Source organism: Gopherus evgoodei, chromosome 4, assembly GCF_007399415.2.
Source record: "Gopherus evgoodei ecotype Sinaloan lineage chromosome 4, rGopEvg1_v1.p, whole genome shotgun sequence".
NCBI lineage: Eukaryota > Metazoa > Chordata > Testudines > Testudinidae > Gopherus > Gopherus evgoodei.
In genome coordinates, this window is record NC_044325.1 from 149,408,022 (window position 1) to 149,430,396 (window position 22,375).

At 45.7% G+C, this 22,375-nt stretch overlaps 1 protein-coding gene across 4 annotated transcripts in view; it reads right to left on the bottom strand.

The window, feature by feature from the left end:
• TSPAN2 (tetraspanin 2) overlaps window positions 1-21,688 on the bottom strand; it is a 47,274-nt gene extending 25,586 nt beyond the window's left edge. For all 4 annotated transcript variants that reach the window (XR_004000296.1, XR_004000295.1, XM_030561807.1 and 1 more), the window contains exons 1-2: window positions 21,549-21,688; window positions 10,943-11,045 (exon numbers count right to left, since the gene is read on the bottom strand). Coding sequence is in view for 2 of the 4 variants with exons in the window: in XM_030561807.1 (XP_030417667.1) it covers window positions 10,943-11,045; window positions 21,549-21,617 (172 nt within the window). In the remaining 2 variants the exon portion in view is untranslated. The remainder of the gene's footprint in view (window positions 1-10,942; window positions 11,046-21,548) is intronic.
• Between the last annotated feature and the right edge of the window lie 687 nt (window positions 21,689-22,375).

The following is a 22,375-nucleotide window of genomic DNA, read 5'->3' on the forward strand; positions in this document are numbered from 1 at the left end:
GCTGACAACAGTGACAGGGACTCTCAGATCCCAAGGCTTCATTTGGTGACCTCGAGAAACCAAAGGTGCACATGCTTTGTGGTGGAAAAATCAGAAACACACTTGAGTTGCTGGAAATCATGGGCCATATCCTCAGCTGGTGTAAACTAGAAAAGTGTCTCCAAAAGAGCTACACCGATTTACACCAGCTGAAGATCTGGCCCCATTATTTGGTGTGCCTAGATTTTTATTATAAATATTCCTATCCAATAGGTTTACAAAACAGGAGAGCAACCAACTGCTGTTAGCAACTGGAGAGAAATGAAGTTATGGATTTAAAACAGAGGGAGATGGAACTCGCAACTTCCCATGAGCACAGCAGATAAACATAAGCACACCCTGTAACTACTGTGAATTTAATAGTTACTTTGTGGTTATGAGGTTTGCTTTTAACTGACAAAGTGATAACACAGGTTTGACCACTTCACTGTCGTATTTGCCTAATTTACCTTTTTTCCTTCCTGCAACTTTTTAAAATGTAACTGTCAAACATGTTATATTTAGACGGCTATTTAAAGCAAATGAAGCTCTATATGATATTGCTGAGAGTAACTGACAAGAGATTATCACGCTCCAAATGGTGATTTCCAGTTGCACTCTAGAGCTGCTGATTTCAGAATCACTTGAGCGTTCCAAATAGCAACAAGTACATGTGCTTCTGTTAATACATTATAATTTCTGAATTTAATCCTAAAATAAGCACCACTACATTGTAACCGCCCATCCTGCATTTCCGCCCCCTTAGTTAGGATATTTCCCTGAAAACAGAATCTTTGTTTCTTTTATTTGCATTTCAGTCTAGAGGCCCATTGGCTAGACACTTACAACACACTCTCAGAGCAGAATTAGCCTACTACTGTTGTTTATTCCCCCACCTTAAATCACTTCACAACCCTAAATAATTATGTTGCAAGAATGTACAAACTAACATAGCGCAGTCATTGTCTAAACCAGAACATGGAGGTAGTATGCAGGGAGCATGTGCTATAAAACATTGAGCTAATATCTAAATAAGGTACCAGTGTATGCTAGTCTTAGACACGATAGACAATTTTTAATGGAGCTTCAACAGTCCCAGTAGACTTCAAGATTACATGTGGCTTGATTAGTGACAGAAAAGTTATATTCCCTAGCGCTGTGTAAATCTGTTCAAAGGTATTGCAGGCTGACTTGTTCATCTCCCAGCACCTGTGGTTATGTCAGCGCTACGAAATGTACTGCCCTTGTGATGTTTGAATGCAAACATGGAGAATTTCTGGGTGCAAGTGCACAACAGTGAAGAGAATAATGAGGACCATCTCTTCCAGGTTCTTTAAATCAACTGCCTCGACCTTGGCTTTTGGAGCACATGTAAAACTGTTGGTATATACAGTTCATTAATAAACTTGGCAGTATAGCTCATACTCGGCAGATGAGAAATAATAAGATTTTGGCATAAATTGCCAGTTTAATATCTGCAGCCGTAACGTGTCTGCTCCAAATCTGTCTTATCTGTGCTCAGAGTCATTTGAGATGGGGCAGAAGCTTGAGAGGATCCTGGCTTCTTTATGGTGTCCATTAAAAATCTCCTCTTGATACTGCCAGTGGATAGTTCCACTGTGAGTGTTTCCAGCTCTGTAACACAGGGTAGGACACTTTCCGCATGATACAATCAGTTTTTTTGTGCTGTTCCTTTTTCTATAAGCCATTTTCTATCCCTTTCTAGAGAGCGGATTCTAAAACTGGGATATTCTAAATAGAAGAGGGTGTGTGATGTATAAGGGATCTAATTTAAGAAACCTGTATGTGCCTGGGCTTTAGGTATTGTGATGCAATGTCACAGCAAAAATGTTCTTCATTTGTTAATAGCCAACCAGGAATTTATTATCCCCAGTCAACTGAATCACATTTTTCTAGAATTAAGGCAAGTATTGTCTTGATGACAGAGTCTGGACTAGGAACAACTGTACGGCTAGGAGTCTAACTTCTGGTAGTCTGACTGGACCTTGACCCCAGAATCAGTTTTCAATCAGCTCAATGAATCACAGTGGGCTAGGGTAGCTGGGATCCAGACAGTCTGTTGCTAAATGGTGTTGTCATAGGGGAAAGCAACGAACACAATGGCAGGTGCCAAGGTGATCTGTAAGTGCTTTATATAAAAGAATCACAGGCCTGGGGAGGAGAATGTGTTATTCATAGTTACAGAGTTAAAGAGCAGGTGCATTAATGAAACTGAGGTAAACGGCAGTTGCTGCTGCAGGGTGGAGACCTACAGGAAATGGCAACTACACAAGGAAAGAGAAGAAAAGTGAAGGCAGATTCATCACCCAGCATCTCTTCAAAAGACAAAGAAATCAGTTTTAAAATGCATTTTCTTGGTTAAAGGGCTCATTAAACTCATTAAATGCCTCCTGATTCTGAGTATATGGAAAATGCAAAACCCAAGAAGAAACAGCACTGTCAGGCTTGGGGGTGTATCTACGTGAGATCACACATGGTCAGTTCTGGGTCTGGTACTTCTCAATATTTCCCTTAATGACTTGGATAATGGAGTGAAGAGTATGCTTATAAAATTGGCAGATGACACCGAACTGAAAGCGGTTGCAAGCACTTTGGAGAACAGGATTAGAGTTCAAAATGACCTTGACAAATTGGAGAATAGGTCTGAAATCAATAAGACAAAATTCAGTAAAGATAAGTGCAAAGTACGACACTTAGAAGGAAAAATCAAATGCACAACTACAAAATAGGAAATAACTGCCTAGCAGTATTGGTGAAAAGGACCTGGGGGTTAGAGTGGATCATAAACTGAATGAGTTGAGTAGGTGATGCAGCTGCAAAAAAAGGGCTAATATCATTCCGGGACATATTAACTGGAATATCCTGTGTAAGACAGAGGAGGTAACTGTCTCACTCCCCTTGGCACTTGGGAAGCCTCAGCTGGAGTACTCCATACAATTCTTGGCAAAAAGGTGGATAAATTGATACAGTCCAGAGGAGAGCAACAAAAATGATAAAAGGTTTAGAAAACCTGACCTCTGAAGAAAGGTGAAAAAGATTGGGCATGTTTAGCCTTGAGAACAAAAGGCTGAGGGGGGGATCTGATAACAGTCTTCAAATACGTTAAGGGCTGTTATAAAAAGGATGGGGATCAATTGTTCTCCATGTCTACTGGAGGTAGGATATGAAGTAATGGGGCTTAATCTGAAGCAAGGGAGATTTAAATTACAGATTAGGAAGAACTTTCTAACTAACAAAAGGTATCAGGCTCTAGAATAGGTTCCAAGGGAGGCTGCAAAATCCTCATCACAGGAGGTTTTTAATAACACATTAGACAAATATTGGTCAGTGATGGTCTAGGTTTACTTGGTCCTGCCCCATTAAAGGGCAATGGAATCATAGAATATTGGGGTTGGAAGAGACCTCAGGAGATCATCTAGTCCAGTTCCCTGCTCAAAGCAGGACCGATCCCCAGATTTTTACTCCAGTTCCCCAAATGGCCCCCTTGAGGATTGAACTCACAACCCTGGGTTTAGCAGGCCAATGCTCAAACCACTGAGCTATCCCTCCCTCGATGATCTTCCAGCCCTACAGTTCCATGATTCTATGATCAGTGTATTTAAATGGCTTTTTGTTGTTTGAACTCTTATTTCATGGTTACCTGACCTCCCCATGCCAGCACATGAAGGGTCCTGGCTCTCAGGACCTCTCAGCAGGTGATACAAAACAGTGCAAGGTGAGGCGCTTCTAACAGTTTCAGTTTTTCCTTTAGTGGCTTTCAGTACAGTAGTTTTCATTTTCCACTCAGGGCCCTTTCTATGCAAACCTTCCTCTGACTGCAGCATGAGGGAGTGCAGGGGAAGAGAGTCGAGTTTACCACCTGAATCTAAGGTGGAGGTTAAAAGTATCTGCAAGGTAAGGGTTGATGTGCAATAGCATGATTGCTAGCAGCAACTTCCAGTCCCTGGGCAGAAGGTGTCAGGTCATTGTGCCTTTCTGTGCAGATGCTGCTTTTGCCTCCAGTTCTAATTTTAAAGCCCTGCTGGAATTTGATGGGCCTGTGGATTTGGAAGAGATTGAACAGGACTTTTTAAAGTGCTGACTCAGGATATGGTACCTGACCCAAAACACACATCTAGGTGGCACTGAAAATGGTCTAAGCACAGGAGTAGACAGCTGCAGTTCATATGGTGTCATGCTGCTGAGCTGCTCCTGTTTGCGTGGGCACCCAGCACTATGGAGAAAAGCTGCTAATATCCTTCTGCTGCAGACATGACTTCATATCCTAAAGCATGCACTGTCTCGTTATAGCCACTCAAAGCTAGCAGGATCATTCAGCCTCCTCAGTGATCTGAAAGGAGAGCCCCAGCCTTCACTGTATTTCCAACCACAGCCACTCTAGCCCCCACAAATGATCAGGTTATATAACTGGGGTGGAGAAAGTACAACGTAATAAAATGATGAAGAACTTGTAATGTGAAGGGAGTGCTGTGCTTCTGAGCCGAGTGTGCTGCAGGGTGCTACCATCCAGGCTGATTCATTCACACAGATTAGTTTTCCTAGTACATTTCAAGGCAACACGGACTGGCTACATTCAGTTTATATTTTACTCTAACTGACCATGCTATGGTTTAATATTTTACTTGCTAGGAGATATACAGTGAGTGCCCTTCAGCCTGCTCTGTGGGGCCCGAACACAGACCTTCCCCTTCTGCCTGGCCAACGCTGGAGGAAAGGGCTGGGTCTTGAACTGTCCCATAAACACCAACAGACTCATGTTCTAACAGACAAGTGGAGAAGTGATGTCCAGAGCCTAGGAGAAGGCTCTGTTCCCAGTCCCCACCTGGGAAAAACTAGGACCTGTGAAGCTGAACACCCCAACTGCCACAGGAAAGAGAGATTCCTCGGAGTGCCACACAGGGAATTCTAACTTGACTCTGCAGGCAGATGAGAAGGCTGGTCTGGGAGCCCTTGTGCTGGAGTGTCACATACTGTAGCTTTAACTCCCTGCTATAGAAGCTTCCCCATGTCAGTTCTCAGGTCACAAACATGTTCCTGTCAAGCAGGACGTTAAATTGTCTTCATTTTGGGCTTTAACGTGTTAAACTTAAAAGCAGCAGCCACACAGGTAACATCCCAACCAGAATGAGAAGTTCATTCAGGAGTGGGAAATTACCAAACAGAGACACTGAAATGCACTCAACTAAAATCTTGGGTTCACCCAGGTGTCACTGTCCCCTTTAGAGGGTAGCACATGAACCAGGCTCGCTTTCCTTCCCACAAAAAGCAAGCCACTTCATTTCAGATTTCTTGGTGTGATGGTCTCCGGAAAGAAACAATCAAAAGGAGTTCCCTCTTCCTGCAGATCTTTGTTCCCTCCGACCAATGCAGACAACACAAACAAGATGTGTCTGCATAGTAGCAGCCCAGCACTGTAACCATATCCCAGAAAGAAGATAATTAAAGGAAAGAGACTTTGAAGATTTATCATGAAATCTAATGGAAAACAAAATCACTGTCTGAGAGCATAGTCACAGCTGGAGCAAATGCTGCCATTATATCTCACTGCTTACAGCAGAGACATAAAACATATGCTGTTAAATGGTGTAAAACAGAGGCACTGGCATGGCTGCTATCAGGTGTGAGAACTTCAAGCAGTTTAGGCAGTGTGTGCAGTTCACTAAGGCTTAAGATGACTGCCTCCTCTTGCTCTGTGTATACATTTATAAACAGTTGGAACCTTAACCTCAATTTCAGCATGTATCATAGAATCATAGACTATCAGGATTGGAAGGGACCTGTGAGAGACTGCAGGGGGTCAAATGATTTGATTACTGTGGTGTTAAAATATACCCTTCCTGCCAATCCTGCTCTTGTGAACTGAACCACCAACACAAAGTCACACCAGAGACACCCTTGAGCCTCTGACACAGAAATCTGCCCAAGTCAAAATTGCCAGTTTGTCTCCAACCAAGAGGAATATTTCAGTGACTGGAAAAGTTGGCTGGACTGCTTAGCAAGTGCAGCCAGAACTAAATCCAGGAGGCAAAGATGATGCCTGATTGCTGGTGAGGGACAAGGCTATTGGGGTGGTTCATACCAGCCAAAATACAGGGGTATAAATTATCAATCATGTTAAAGGAAAAAATATTTCAGATGCAGGAAAACACCCCACCATAAATAAGTGAGATGGAAACCAGTTCAAACCAGGTACCATATGAACAGAATCCGTCTCCCTCGGGAGCCAGTCTGAATGGCCTTAGAACCCCCCACAGGCACAGTTCATTCGCCCTGTTAACTACATTCCATCTGCCCGGTTTTAACCGCCTCCTTCAATCCATGCTCCTCCAGAAGGAGATTACAGCCAGTGCCCCAAAAATTAAGCCTAACACTCCCCCAGCACAACCCTTCTCTTCTGTGGCAGATATCTCCTCTGAGAACAAGCCTCACGCAGCCAAGTTCAGCATGAATCCCATGACCAAGTGCATGAGCTGCTCTACACCCCATTTTTGTACTTCTATGAACTGGTTTGGAAATGGTTGGAAGCAGCGTAGCTCCCTAGTGTGGATGCAGTTATACAAGTGTAAAGTCCTTATATCAGTGTAGTTCATTTTGAAGCACCTTTATGCCAGTATGACTGTCCACACTAGCGAGTTGCACCGCTTTAGCCATCTCTCTTTCTAAACTGATATAGTTTGAGTGGTACAAAAAAGGAGTGTAGAACAGTCCTATACTGATCAGACTGGGGTCCCCAGGAGCCCTCTTAGGATGTCCCACAGCAGATGTTATACTCACAGCTCTAATGCTTTCCTCTTGGTCGTCTTATCCTTTTCAGTAGAAGAGATTGTTTTCTCTTCCTGGTTCTCTAGAGTCTCCCCTATGTCAAGTGTGCATAGTGCTAAGCCATTCCTTGCTGCTCACCTTTCCCAGCCACGTGGAGCATGCCAAAAGGATAGAATGATGCAAAAGCTACCTCCAACACAGCTACAAAGCAGACTCTGAAAGCAGCTATAATATAGACCCCAGCACTGCCTCTGAGCCGATATGATTACACGTGAGGATCTGGATCCTCAGGCTTGGAGAAAGTGGCTGCAGAGCCGCCATTATAAACAGGCTAGAGGAAAGATTTTTAATATAATCAAACATATTTATATCTCCCTGTCACATTGATGACCGCAGTGCCCTTGAGTGGCAGCCCCTTCCATAGGACAAACACACTCTGCACTAGGACTCGGTGCTGTAAAATCCTGGCTGTCAGCACGAAGGGGCCAGTTTGTCTGGAACAGAAGATACATACACAGCTCCTGTGCACTGCCTGGAAAAATGAGACTCCTGGAATCTCTCTGAATAGGCCCCAGTGGACAAAAAGGGAGGGGTGACTCATACCTGACACTTATGAGAGTCAAGTGCTTGGGGCACCTCAGCAATGGGCGAGGTTCAAGCATCTGAACAGAACAACCTGCTGCACAGAGAAACACGAACTCTCTTCCTATCTCTTCATGATGTGGAAGGTGCTAACATCTTTGCTAATAGCGCAGGCCTGCCAGATTGCCCAAAGGCCACAGTACTATTCAGCTGGGATTTGACTGGACACTGTGTAGTCAACAGTGTAGGTTCAAAGGGTTTCCCAGTACATTTCTGTCCTGTGCCTCAACTTTCCCTCTTAGCAGATAGGTTCTGCCGTGTAAGGGTTCTACAGATATCCAGACAAAGAATTCCTGATGTCTGATTTGTGTTCACGTATCCTTTTATGTAGAGACTGTCCGGTTTGGTCAATGTACGTGGCAGAGGGGCATTGCTGGCACATGATGGCATATATCACATTAGTAGATGTGCAGGTGAATGAACCTCTCCCATCTGGCTCTACTTACCTACATGCCTCCAGCTTCCATCCAGGACACAACACAACACATCATCCATTGTCTACAGCCAAGCCCTAAGATACAATCACATTTGCTCCAATCCCTCAGACAGAGACAAACACCTACAAGATCTCCATCAAGTGTTCTTAAAACCATAATACTCATCTGGCGAAGTGAGGAAACAGATTGACAGAGCGAGACAAGTACCTAGAAATCACCTACTACAGGACAGGCCCAACAAGGAAAATAACAGAACACCACTGGCCATCACGTACAACCCCCAGCTAAAACCTCTCCCGTGTATCATCAACAATCTACATCCTATCCTAGAAAACGATCCCTCACTCTCACAGACTTTGGGAGACAGGCCAGTCCTCGCTTACAGACAGCCCCCGAACCTGAAGCAAATACTCACCAGCAACTACACATGACATCACAGAAACACTAATCCAGGACTCAATCCCTGTAACAAACCCGTTGCCTTCTCTGCCCCCATATCTACTCTAGCGACACCATCAGAGGACCCAACCACACCATCAGAGGCTCATTAACCTGCACATCTACTAATGTGATATATGCGATCATGTGCGAGCAATGCCCCTCTGCCATGTACATTGACCAAACCAGACAGTCTCTACGTAAAAAGATTCATGAACACAAATCAGACATCAGGAATGATAATATACAAAAGCCAATAGGAGAACACTTCAATCTCCCTGGACACTCAGTAACAGATTTGAAAGTAGCCATACTTCAACAAAAAACCTTCAACACTATCCGTGTGGGCTTGAATAGGGACTGGGAGTAGCTGGCTCACTACAAAGGGAATTTTCCCTCTCTTGGTATTGACACTTCTTCATCAATTATTGGGAGTGGACCACATCCACCCTGACTAAATTGGCCTTCAACATTGGTTCTCCACTTGTAAGGTAACTCCCTTCTCTTCAATGTGTGAATATATATTTATCCCTGTATCTGTAATTTTCACTCCATGCATCTGAAGAAGTGGGTTTTTAACCCAAGGAAGCTTATGCCCAAATAAATCTGTTAGTCTTTCAGGTGCCACCGGACTCCTCGTTGTTTTTGTGGATAAAGACTAATATGGTTACCCCTCTGATATTAAGAGGTTGTGAACATCACTGCATCACTGAGTGACCAGGGATATATCACATGCTGTTTGTCAGGGTCTAGCCATCTATCCATTTCATACTGGCTATAAATGAACCAGCAATAATTGATTGTGATGAACAGAATAACTTTGTGTCTACTCAGGTCTCTTAGGACATTCGGAAACATATGAGGAAGGGAAGACCTCCAGGACATGGTGTGGGCAATTCACCAGGTATCATTTCACAACGGGCTCAGAATGATGTCCCAGCATGCTGCTAAGAGTATGTTCTGCTGGAGGTAACATCTTTTGTAGGAGAGATCAATTCATTAAAAATCCTGTGGGACGTTTGACAGTGAAGAGGTGTTGACCTGGTGTCCTGGCCAAATTCCAATCTGAATAATTGCATTCTGCCTCCTTAAATGTCCACTTCAGTTTTACGGGGCATAGTATTCCTTCCTTCCTGTTTCTAAACTACTGCACAGTGAGCTGTCAGCCTCTGGCTGCATTGTTTAAGACAGAATTGCTGTGGATCAGGACTGAGATGAATGGGGCCCAGGACTGGAGTAGCAAGAGTTCTATAGGCCAGGATGTATGTGCATTAGGAGAGTTGAGCAAATGAAGTTTGCAAGATGCCAGGCTGCCGGCAAAACCTTGAGGCCCTCACTTGCAGGAGCACTATGGTCAAATAACTTCTAAATTACAGATACGGTGTCATTTGACCCACCAAGAGACTGGGGTTTGGGTCAATTCTTAACTGTACAATGGACATTTAACGGTAACTGGAGAAAGGGTTAAACTTGGACTAAGATTCCAGGATAGAAATAACTGGTGCCGTGCACTGCCTCTGGGTCAGCTTTCACTTCTGGCAGGCATTCAACTCCTCCAGTGATTCATATTTAATACTCTTACACAAGCAGCCAGGATTCTCTCTCTCTCTCTCTCTGGAGCTCCCCAGCTGCTGCTGTGCACTTGGCATTGGACAAGGATGAAATGACTGTGATAATCAGATTGCATTAAATGAACCCGTTTAAAGCTTAAAATAGACTCAATCTGACTTCTAATGTGATCAGAGGAGAGGGGAAACAAATCAAAGGCATGGGAGGCGTCTCACAATTGGCAATGGATGGATGAAGAAATGGGAAGTATGAAACCACAGGCAAGCAATGCACAATAACTAATCAGGCACATAATATACATGTAACATCTGGACCCTCCAGAACACCCCAACAGCGCTTGAAAAGCACATCTGGAATTCTGGAAAAATTACATTTTTAAATTTACATAAGACCAAGTAAAGCGCCCTAGGGCTGAGGAGCTGGGCTAGTCACTGCTCAGGTTGGGGGAACAATGCTGGAGGTGACAACAGTGCAATTCTACTTTTCAGTCATGTCAGGATTTGTTCCAGTTCCACTTAGACAACATTGGGGGCCTGTGTGTGCAGGGGCAAGAAGAAGCGATGAGCAGTAAGTCCTCTCATTGTGTTTGGAGCTGTCTCAGAAATATGCAGAAAGGATCCTGTTGCAATCTCATGGAAACATGCTCTTGCCGCTGCTTCTAATGTGGCAGGATATGGATCACTCCAATTTCACCATGCTGCTGGCTAGCACCGGAAAGGAAAGGCCTCAAAGGGTGCCGTGGCGGGCAGACCTGAATGAGTGTGCAATCCTTCCCAGTTTCTGTTTCATAAGCACCAGCATTACAGAAAAATTCAACTATGAAATCATATTTAGGAATTAATTCAGGTCTGCAAAAGTTGTTGCCAAGGAGAGAGAATTAAGAGAGGCTGTCACTTAATGTGGCATGGAAGGGCAGGAGACAAGGTTCGTGCCATTCACCTGTCAAACCTTTTAAGCACCATTTTTTACGTATTGTGTAGAGCAGTGTTTGGGATCGTACCTGCTGGTGAAACTGAGGTTGGAGATACAGCCAAAGTCTAAGCCCCTTAACTTACCCATGTAGAAGTACTCTGGGGATTTTTCCTCCGAAGTTAAGTCTCCCAGGACCCCACCAAATCGCAGCCATAGTCCAAAGGCAATGACAGCCAACCCTGCCAGCTGGAAAGCAAACAGAGCAGTTAATAACTGAACTCCAAAGGCCTGGAAAGAGCTGCAGCATGCCAAAGAATTGCAACGAGTGATTCCTTGTGCTTCCTGGAAACTCCAAAACTGCAGGATTATAAAGTCGCAGAACTCAGCAGGCACCTCCCAATATTGGATACCAACAAATTTCTGTTACAGAACAACTGGCCTTATCCTCTCCTCTGGCTCTTTAACACCACAATGCTTTTCAACCCATTAATGACTTTCAAACATTATAAAGAACCAACCTCACCCATTCATCAAAATGGCCCCAAACAGCCTTGTAGGTTCTGAGTGCCACACAAAATGATAGGGCCCAAACAGAGGCATAGGGGAAGGGCGTCAGTGCTCAGGCTGCCACAAAGTAGTTCCCACAAGTCCAAACAAGCAGAATTTTGAAGAATTTGCCCAGTGTGCTGTTATCTGGGTGTATCCTGGTGGTGTACAAACACCAACTGGAAAGTTCCCTAATGGGAAAATCTCATTTTCCTCTCTTCTGTCTGCATTTCCTCCTACCCCCACAGCCACTCCCCATTCTGCTCCTGAACACCCCAGTTACCCAACTGGGGTAATTTGAAGGCAGGCCAACCCAGCTTACTCTAAGCCCAGAACATAAGTCTGAGGTCTATGGAACTGGTGCATGCCCAAGGGCTGAGATGGTAGTGCCAGCCCACACTGGCTTCGTACAGAGCTAGTGGGAGAGGAATAACTTCACTGACTGTATTTCAGCCTAAATCTTGTGGCCGTTGTGAAGCTGAGTAAACAGACATTGGAGCCGGGCGAGTTCCCTGCCAGTGCATCAGTGGCCCTGCTGCATAGTCAGGAGGAGCATGGACGCAATGGGCCCAGCCTGTGGCTGCTCTGAATCTCTGAGGAAGATGAGGCCAGGGCACACACTCCTCCCCCACCTCGGTTATAAATGACAGTCTCTCTGTTTCAGGAGGTCCAGCTGCCAAACAGCATTGTCCACACGAGACATGCCAGATTCTGATTAGAGGCACGTTCAAACCAGGAAAAAAAGATTCAGAAAAAAGATCCTACTTCACTGGGGGGAATGTGCTGAAGTTATGCAGGGCTAGGCCTGATCAGCCCTTGGAGGGGAGGCCACCAAGGACAACCCGTGGTGCAGGGAGTAATAGTGGCCTTTTACTACAGGACAGTCTTCACTATTGAACCGAGAGCCCCAGCAGGGAGTTGGGGGCACTGTCCCAATGAGGGACACACTGCGTGTCTAGCAAAGAAGGTAACAGTTTTTTCAAACATCAAGAAGAATCCCATTTGATATAAACCAAGTGCAATGGGATGTCAGCTCAGGAGAAATGTTTAGATAATGGGCCCAGTTCTGCAAAGTGCTAAGCCTCTTCTGGGAGCTGAGGAGTCCCCCAGCTCCCACTAATGTTACTGGGGCAGAGGTATTCAGCACTTTGCAGGATCAGACCCAATCCTCCCCTAGAGAAATTGAGTGCAGAGCATTTAAGTGCACTGTCAATGCAGAAATGGCCAATTTCCTGGTGCTCCGCAAAGGACCCTCCTATGGTAGATAAGGGCAAAAATACCTTCTAGGTTATCCGTCTGAAACTGTCACATCAGCATGGATCAAATCCAGACACTTCAAAGAGGACCATGAAAACCATAGACATCAGCCTGGCTGTTAAGGGAAGTTCTGCCAGGGCTCCACCAATGTGCGGACAGGAGGCTGCTTCAGAATGACCCTGCAAACCAGAGCTCAGGGCCAATACCAACAGACTTCATCCCACAAAGCTAATTTAAGTAAAGATGAAGCCAGCACAGAACAGAACAAACACTGTTGACAGAGTCCAGAGCCAAAATCTGTAGCCGCTGCCCAACCTGGAGGAGGGTCAGGGAGCTCGCTGCTTCATCACATCTTTGGCATCTAACTGACAGTACATGCCAAAGATGGGTCAGTCTGGGTCTCTCACACCCTACTGGGCACCTGTTCAGTACCGATGCTAGTGACTTCAGCACAGACTGGAAGCAGCACTTGAGGGGATGGGCTGAAAGTGAGCAACAGGGCAAGAAAGCAAACTGTTGGACTGGCTCTGGGGCCTGGCTTTACTCTACCCACACAGTGACATAGCCTTCCCTAGGCAAATGGACTGGCATGAACTTCATCACTGTACACAAGCCAAGTGTCCCCTAGTGCCCCGATCATACTGCTAGAGACTGCGGAGCCAGACTCATGGGCTCGCCTTAGGATTATTAGGGTCACCAGTAGGAGTTACTGGGAAATTCAGGTTTACTTGGGCTACGTGTGCCCTTCTAGGTTCAGACAAGTTTTCTGACTGAAAGTGTCAGAGTTGTGTGCATGTAAAGCAACTTCCCAGCCAACCAGAAACAGAGAGACTGAAACCTGTCTTCTTTCTCAATACATTAAACAAGACACGATAGCCATTATTTTCATGAAATCACATAACACAAAGCTTTGTACTGGTCCTGTTGGATTCACAGCTGCAGCTGAGTAACAGCACTCCCAGTGCACTGTGCACATTGGCACTGCACGCATTGGAACTGTGGCACTTAAACTGAACTCAGCTCCTCTTTTGTTTAACCTTATTCAAAACCTACAAGGTAAAGGGGAAAATACCCTACCGACATTTGCCTAAAAGAAAAGGCTGAAACTGTAAGGTAGAGGGCCTATTTTGCAGCTTCTGACAGAATATGCAAAAGAAGGGGGAAAGAGTGAAAAGCTATTTAAAAAGTATTTGTGTCCTTTAAAATAATTCTATTAAGATGTTAATGTTTTGCCCTGGAAATGTGTGTTTTCGGCGTCATTTATGCCATGAATTGGGCCTGCTAGACTTTCAATAGTTAACCATACTTCAGGAAAACTGCAGAGTATGAAACTGCAAATGGCATACATGGTAGAAATGTCTCTATGGAATCAACTTTTCCTAAATGACCCATAGCTGGCTGAAGGAACCCCAGACTTGCCTAGGAAACATTCATCCAGTCAGACTGGGTTGCAAGTCTTTCATTCAGTGCGACTGTGCAGGCTCTTAACTGAGAAGCAATTTCAACAGAAGAGTTACTATAGGCAAACACAGATATTCCCTTTAAGCGTGCCTGCCAGCCAAAGCGGTATCATTTAGTTGCCAGTGTGGCTCCATCAGACACAACAGATTTCTTCTTTCCTTCCTTTATGGGAAACCTCATCGAAGGGGGACTGTTAGGTGTGAGACGTAAATACAGTGATGGCACGACTGCCCCCCAAAAGTAATACTATGAAAGAAAATGCCTTTATTATCCTTTAGTTGTTTAACAAGCTTGGGTTCTATAGTCTGCACCCTTCTGACCATATTTAGTCTGAATCGCCCTGCTCAGGATACTAAGCAGTGATCAGAGCAAGTCTGTGTTTCCAGAAGGCTTTTAGGCAGCATCACAGGAGAAGGTACAATGATACATACCGATCAGTTGACTAATAGGTTACAGCCCTTCTGTCAGAATAACCTAGGAGGAGTTATTTACAACATAAGTTCATGGGGAAAATTACAAGTATTCTGAATCCAAAGTATTGTATATACATTTTCTACTAGGTACTGATGGAAGTAGCTCTGGGCAAGCCCCACTGAACTGCTAAAGAGGTAGAAGGCTGTTTGAATGAGATCAAATATTTTCTGTACTGACAATGGCATGTCTCATACTGGATAGAACTTCAGTCACAAGAAAGCTCTGCAGGCTTGGAGAGTTAGCAGTAGGAGAGAAGATAGAGAATTGTGTCTATTTAGCATTCTCTCCCTCAGTGTACAGAGGCAGGGAGCTATGAATGGGCTTTATATAGGGTCGGTGTTACAATATCACATACTTTCTGCTGAGAATGCAACATTGGTTTAATTATTCAAAGTGCAATTGAAGTGTCCTGTGTCCAAGGTTCCCAAACTTGGGTCCACAGAGAGCTGCCTGGTGACCAGGTGGTGGTTCTTCTTCTTATTTCCAGCTGATAAACATAGTAGATGTGAGGAGAGATGAAATGCGGAGCTGGAGCAGCCTCTGTGATCAACTTTTTTTTTTTTAAAGTGGACAAACGCTTCTCACATTAAAGGCTACAAATATACAACGGCTTCCTAAAATCACTTCTCTAGGTACCCAATGGCCCTGCCCAGTTGTACTGAACACTTTTACAACATGCAGGTCATGCTAATTGTATAATTCTAGGAAATCATCTGCCTACAAGAGACAGAAATTGCTGATGGCAAAGAAATCCTTTTATATTATCACTAATCAAACTGGAAAATAAATATTACCTCCGGCAATTTTATCCAGAGCAGCTCTCCCTGAGAGCTTGGATATCTGGCAAAGAGCTGTAACTACACAGTTGATGATAACTAGGGATGTAACATGTTAACATTAGTCTTACCAGTTAACGTGCCTTAACCATTAACCCCCAGGCCGGCTGGTTGGCCCCAGCAACCCGTGCCAGCCGGAGCGGTCCCAGCCCCAGCAACCGGATCAGCCCCAGTAACCAGCACTTTAACTGGTTAACCATTTAAACAAAATATTTTTAATCTTTTAAACGATTAACTTTTTAAACGGTATTTACATCCCTATTACATCCCTAATAACACCACCATTAAACCCTGCTGTATTGTTTTGCAATTAAGGGAGCTGAGGTCCTGTGTGTATAGCCAACATCTCCAGAGGCTGTCAGAAGTTATTAAGCCATGGTTTTGGTTAGCAGACTTTGATTCCTCTCTCTGCTTTCCAGCAGTGGAAAATCTAAGCCATCTTGTGTTTGTAGATATCAAAGCAATCCTAGTGCTAACCAACATTATAACTTCCTTCTGCTCAAGTGGCAGCTCCAAGGAGGATTAGCACAGAGAAAGGAAATGGACTACTGGCTCCCTGCACAGCCAACACACCACGATGTGCCTAGGATAAGTGACAGGTGCAGGCCCCAAGCTGGGCAGCACTGGGCACTGGGGGAGTGAGTAAGAGGTGTGGCCCTGGGCTATTGGACACTGGGGCAATGAGCAACAGGTTTGATTCCGGCTGAGAGGTCTAAGAGAATAAAAATGGGAAGGGGTGTCCTGGGAAAGGGCCTTTCAGCCTAATATTATCGCTAATGGCTGTATTATTACAGAGTTTCCTTTAGCTTGTATTCAACTAGACATCATCAGAACTGGCCCTGTTGTTAAAACTATGACAAATACTTCACTGTGCATCTTAAATTGTGCACTGGCACCCTGCACAAACTCCCGCTAAGAAAATTACATTATAGGCAAAAACTAGGCTGATGCAATAAGGATAACATATTAAACACACTAAAGGCAGGGATTCAAAGTGACAGCTCCCTCAGCAACAATAATTAAGCCCCCTTGCAGCTAAAGTACATTTGTGGGAACCAGCTCCTTGTATTTCCTGACTTCTGTGCAAATAAAACCTCAGCCTTGGAAGCTGCATTAACAGCAAGCCCTAACATGCATTGTCACGTTGCACGTTTGCTTTAGAGTCCCACTCCATGACCTCTAGAGCACTGACATCCAGAAAGACTCCAAACACAACTGTGCTCCTTACACTGCCATCTCAAAGACAGGGGAACTCTTGCCACGTCTGGTGTATGCAAAGACTCTGGAGGACCCTGTACATACCTAGCCTGAAAAGACCTCTCCAGTGGCTGACAATGATCTGTTGCTAAACAGAAGGTCTTAGTAATACATGGAGAGAAAAAAAATTATTAGTATGTTTGGCAGTACTTTGGGGGTACTTTAAGTCTCTTGCAATGTTTGACTGTATGTGGAAAATTGCCCTGCCTTTTCTGGTAGGCAAATGACACACCACCCACTGGTACATGAGGGATGCTGTTTTCACCTGTTTGTAACTTCTTTATCTTTGAAACTGTTTTTTTTTTGCAGACTTAGCAAACCCGCACCCCTCTCTATCTAATCTAGGTATCTACTGCATCTCTAGAACATCTGCACTTGTGCCATGTGGGAGCACAGGATGACATAGACAGCAACTTTTATCCAAACTGGCTTTGAGTTATCCAGGCAGAGAAAGGCATGAGTAGGATTTTATTTTTAAAAGAGCAGAAATCCCCCTCACTCCATTCCAAAATACTTGCATAATAATTTTAAAAGAACCACTGAAAAGAAAAATGAGAAAATTCAGCCCAAAAGATAATTTTGCTAGAAACTTACAAGCCACTGAATAAAGCGCTTAAAAAGCCAGTGATGTTTAAAGTACACACAAGTGCTAAGGAAACATATTTATCTTCTATAACTTTAGATGAACCATCTGATGTTTTGATTACTATCGGAAGTGACCAGAACTCAACTGGCAGCATATGGTGTGAACTGAGTGTGCATCTGAAGAGCATCAGGTCGCTCTCATGCAGATGTGCTGAGATCACTGCCTGTCATACTGACCAATACTGTCTCACTGTTTTCTTTTATTCACATCTATCTGTGTCCACCTCTTGTCTCCTGTCTTTTACTTAGGCAGTAAGCTCCTTGGGGCAGGGACCTTTTTCTGTTCTGTGTTTGTCCAGCACCTAGCTCGACGGGGTCCTGGTCCATGCCGGGGGCTCCTGGGCACTGCCCTGACACACATTATTATTATTTATTCTTTGTGCTGTGTGATGGGGAAGTGGAAAGAAGCACAGATACTAGTCTCACCATCTAATGCACTACAGGAAGGCACTCACATACTATGGTGATGAGGGCACTAAAACGTACCTCTACGAAATGGAATATCTGTGTGGGAAGCCCAGTTACTTTCACTGATAATATACGGAACGTGTTTGTGTGTGCATGTAGATAGGTCCCTGAATGCCTAGTCGCCCCTAGTGAGCAAACATGATAGGTATGTACACATATCTGTACACTGAAGGAGCCTACTCATAGCTGGACCTCCTAATTTTGAGGAGGCCCTGAGAATACAGACTGTGCTATGCTTTCCTTCAAGTGGCCATTAGAGGGTCTCAAGTTTTGAGGGCTGGTGCAACATCATCCCATATCAGTATGGTACTGCAATGGATGATGTTTCATCACCATATCAGGATGTTGTTCAATGAACTGACCACACTGCGATGGAAAGCATTTGTCTCATAAGGTGAACTTGTAAAAGCAGCAGCAGACAGGTTCATAGGCTCAGCTCACAAGAGCTTGGTGCTGGAATGCGTATGATGTCTTGGCTTGTGGATTTACTGTTTGACTGGGAGGAACTGGGCACTTCTGAAAGTTAACTATTTCCGTTTCATATTTTTAAAGAAAGATGCTGTCTCAGCTGAGTTCTGCCTCTCTATGTATCAAGAATTTTTTGTTCCGTGATGAGGCGTTTCCTAAGGTTTATTAAAAACAAAACAACAACAAAAAAAGAAGAAGCCCAGAGCACTGGATAGGCAAACTGTATTTTAAAAGTTAAATCTAAAGTAATACATAAATTATGTAACTTTCTTTTGATGTATATGTGCGCTGCCCAGAAGTTTGCTTCCCACAATGTTACAGCAAAGTCACTGTGCTGAAACAAACATATCCTGTGACTGTTGCAACTGGGTGAGATACTTATCCTTCTTTCCTGTCTTGGTTATGTCTAAAACAAGAATATCTCCTATTACCACTTCACCAAGACAAGGTGTATCAGCTGGAAGACCACAGGTCCACGCTCTCACAGTCTAACATGGAGGCTTAATAAAGCTCCACATGAGAACTACACTGGACAAAACATCCAAATAAGCAATTTTACATGATTGTGAAAATATTTCCATATTTAGAGCCATGGTTTCCAACAATGGATGGTTTTGTTTTTCTTTCGATTCATGGTTATCAGCACTGCCCAAGCCCAGATATCAGCACAGTACTGGGAAAATACCAATTTCCAGAACAATGCCAAGGAATAAACAGCTCCTATGATTTTTGTTAAACCAATATGTACAGTAACTCCTCATTTAAAGTCGTCCCGGTTAACGTTGTTTCATTAAGTGGCTGATCAATTAGGGAACATGCTTGTTTAAGGTTGTGCAGTGCTCCCTTATAATGTCTCAGCCATCTGCTTTGTCCACTGCTTGCAGGAAGAGCAGCCCTTTGCAGCTAGCTGGTGGGGGCTTGGAACCCAGGGCCGCCCAGAGGGGGGGCATGTGGGGCAATTTGCCCCAGGCTCCAGGCCTTGCAGTGGCCCCCACAAGTTTTTCAGGGCCCCTGGAGCAGGGTCCTTCTCTCGCTTCAGGGGCCCCGGAAACCTCTCATGGGGCCCAGGCCCCCAGAGCTTCTTCCGCTCCAGGTCTTTGGTGGCGGGGGGGTCCTTTCGCCTCGTCGAATTACTGCCAAAGTGGGACCCGCCGCCGAAGTGCTGGGTCTTCTGTAGTAATTCAGCAGCGGGGGCCACCGCCGCGGGTCTTCAGGGCACTTCGGCGGCGGATCCCGGAGTGGAAGGACCCCCCGCTGCCGAATTACCACCGAAGACCCCAGGCCCCCTGAATCCTCTGGGCGGCCCTGTCAGAACCAGGGTGGACCGGCAGCCCCCCATCAGCTCCCTGCTCCCCTAAGTTCATTGTGCAGCAGCCACCTAGCAGGCTACCAGTTGTCTAGCAGTTCAGCTGTCCCTCCCCTCACTGCCCTGTGCTGCTTCTGCCCTCTGCCTTGGAACTGCTCCTGGGAGCCTCCTGCTTGCTGTGCGGGAGGTGGGAGAAGAGGGGCTAATGTCAGGGTGTCCCCCCTCCCCACTGCTCCTGCACCCCACTTATCCCATCTCCATCGGGGGTGGGAGGGAGAAACACGACAGGGCTCAGGATGGAGGGAGCTTCCTGGGAGCAGCTGCTGTCTCAATTTACTGATCTACTTAACAATGCAATGTACTTAGAGTGGGTTCAGCGTACTTAAAGGGGCAATGCTCATCTCTCTCTCACACACAGGGTGTGTGTCTCTGTCTGCCATGCTGTCTCCCCTCCCTCCATTCCTGCTGCCTTGTAGAGTGTGAGGCTATATTAACAACAACGGGTTAACCCTTGTGGGCTCAGCCAAAAGCTAGTTCATCACTTCAGCAGTAAGGCATTGCCTGGGAAATATCTCACCCTCTTCCACCCTCTGATTTCACCACCTCAACCAAACTTCACAATCATCATCGCTGTGTACAGTATTAAACTGTTTAAAACTTATACTGTGTGTGTGTAATTATATATAGAAATATGTACATATATAAATAAATATAATGTCTTTTGTCTGGTGAACAACATTTCCCTGGAACCTAACCCCGCCTATTTACATGAATTCTTATGGGGATATTGGATTCACTTAACATTGTTTTGCTTAAAGTCACATTTTTCAGGAACATAATTATAACATTAAGAAAGGAGTTAACGTATAGATGAAGTTATTTATTTCTATTCCTGTATGGTTGGGCAAAACCCCGCATTTACTCTTTCACTACAGACCACTAGCTATTTTGTTCTAGCTGCTGGTAACATTGGTAGGTATTTAGAACTGGAGGAGAAGAGTGTGAGTTTTATGTCAAAAGCTAAGAGTATCAGATATTAATTTGGCATTTTTTTGGAGTTCTGCGATTAACATCACTCCCAAAGTAAATATTCTTGCTAATGAGCCTCACAGAACAGAATGTTTACAAGATCAAGAGCAGAGTTTGAGAAGCTTAAGCCAAACTGCTAAAGACACTATGCAAGCCTATTATTCAACTTGTGTACCCAAAACTACACCTAGGGCTTGGTGACTACTCCCTCAGCAAGTGATTGTGGGGATGCTGAAATTAAGGGTTGTTTCTATGAAGGAAGACAGCATTCTAAAACACAATATTTTAGCACCCCCAATGAACATACCTACAAATATTGTTACTGTGCCAGGTGCATGTTTAAATAGAATGGACAAGATTTCCTCCTGATCTGTAGATGCCTAAATAAGTGATGTAAACAGCATCCATAATTACTTGTGCCTGCAAAATTGCAAGCACCAAACCAAAATCCAGGATAAGGCCAGGCTGAAATGTGTCCCAATGGGTGGACAGCTGTGGCATCTGCTCCTGGGGACTAGGGCAGTGTGCGTACTTACTTATTATTTGCATAGCACTGACATGCAGCAAAGACAGAAACAGCTGTTGCCCTGAAGACCTTATAAGCCCAAAAGAGAAAATCATGTTAAGGGTGCAGGAGAGGGATCCCCCAAACTAAGTAGAAAATATAACAGTCAAATGTATATTCCCTTTTCATTCTGATTAATTACCTGGAGGTCAGCGACCCAGCGCTCCTCCCCCCCCCCCCACGTGGCTGATGGCCTGCAGGTGTCCCTGGAGAAGTGGGCGTTGGGGGGGGGGAGCAGCTGGGGAAGGGGTTCCCCGGGTCAGGGGGGTCTGCGAGAAGCAGGCGAGCCGAGGTGGATGCCAGTCCTGCCCGCAGGGTGAGCAGCACGGCAAGCGAGCCCCGCAGGAGCCTCCCAGCTCCCGCCCCACAGAGACCCCGGCGCCGCAGCCCCCGGCCCCAACCTGCTGCGGCCACCAGGAAAGCCCGGCCCCACTGACCCAGAAGACGAAGTTGAAGGCGAAGAGCAGGAACTTGACGCAGCGCAACCCGCCCCGCAGGTGGCCCATGGCGGGTTCGGGCTCCGGCTCCGCGCCCCGGGAGCTGCCGGCGAGTCGGGGCGCGGCGGGAGACAGGTGCAGGGGGAGGAGGGGGCCTGGCCCGGCGGGGGCGGGCAGGAGCAGACCCCGCCCCTGGTGCCGTGCAGCCGGCGGCGGCGTTGGGGCTGGTTAGGGCTTTGCCGCGACTTCCCCCTGCCGGTGCGCGGCTGCAGCCAGTCTGGGTCGGGCTCCTCGGCGGCCGTCTGGGGTGGATTGCAAAGAAAAGGCTCCAGCTTCCCATCTGCATCCTCTCAGCCACTGGCCTGTCCGGCGGGCAGCTGGGGGACGCTCCCAGGGACTCCCTGAGTAGCACCCCTACTTCTCCCCGGTTCCCTCTAGGCTGCTGCCCCTCCCTCCTTAACAGCAGGATCCCAGCACCTCCCTGGCACATCCTGGAGGTGGTCGGAGTTTGTGCATGTCCTTAAAGCCGCCTGACCTTCGGGGGAGCAGTGTGCGCGCCCCAGACTGTGGTTAGGCAGGGAGGGTGTTTTGTTTGTAATGCGTACGCTGCTCTGTGTTCGTAGCAGCGAGGGCACGCAGAGAAGTGTGCCCCGCACTTGGAGCAGAGATGGTGAGGGTGGTGGTGTTGTGCTTTGTTGCTGGGGGAGTTCACGCCATGAAACTCAAGAACAGAAGAGTTCTAAAGGGGAAAATGTTAAAGATACGTTCCCAATCCTAGCTGCTCAGACTTTTGGTTTCTGGGATTTGCATGAAAATGCAACGTTCAG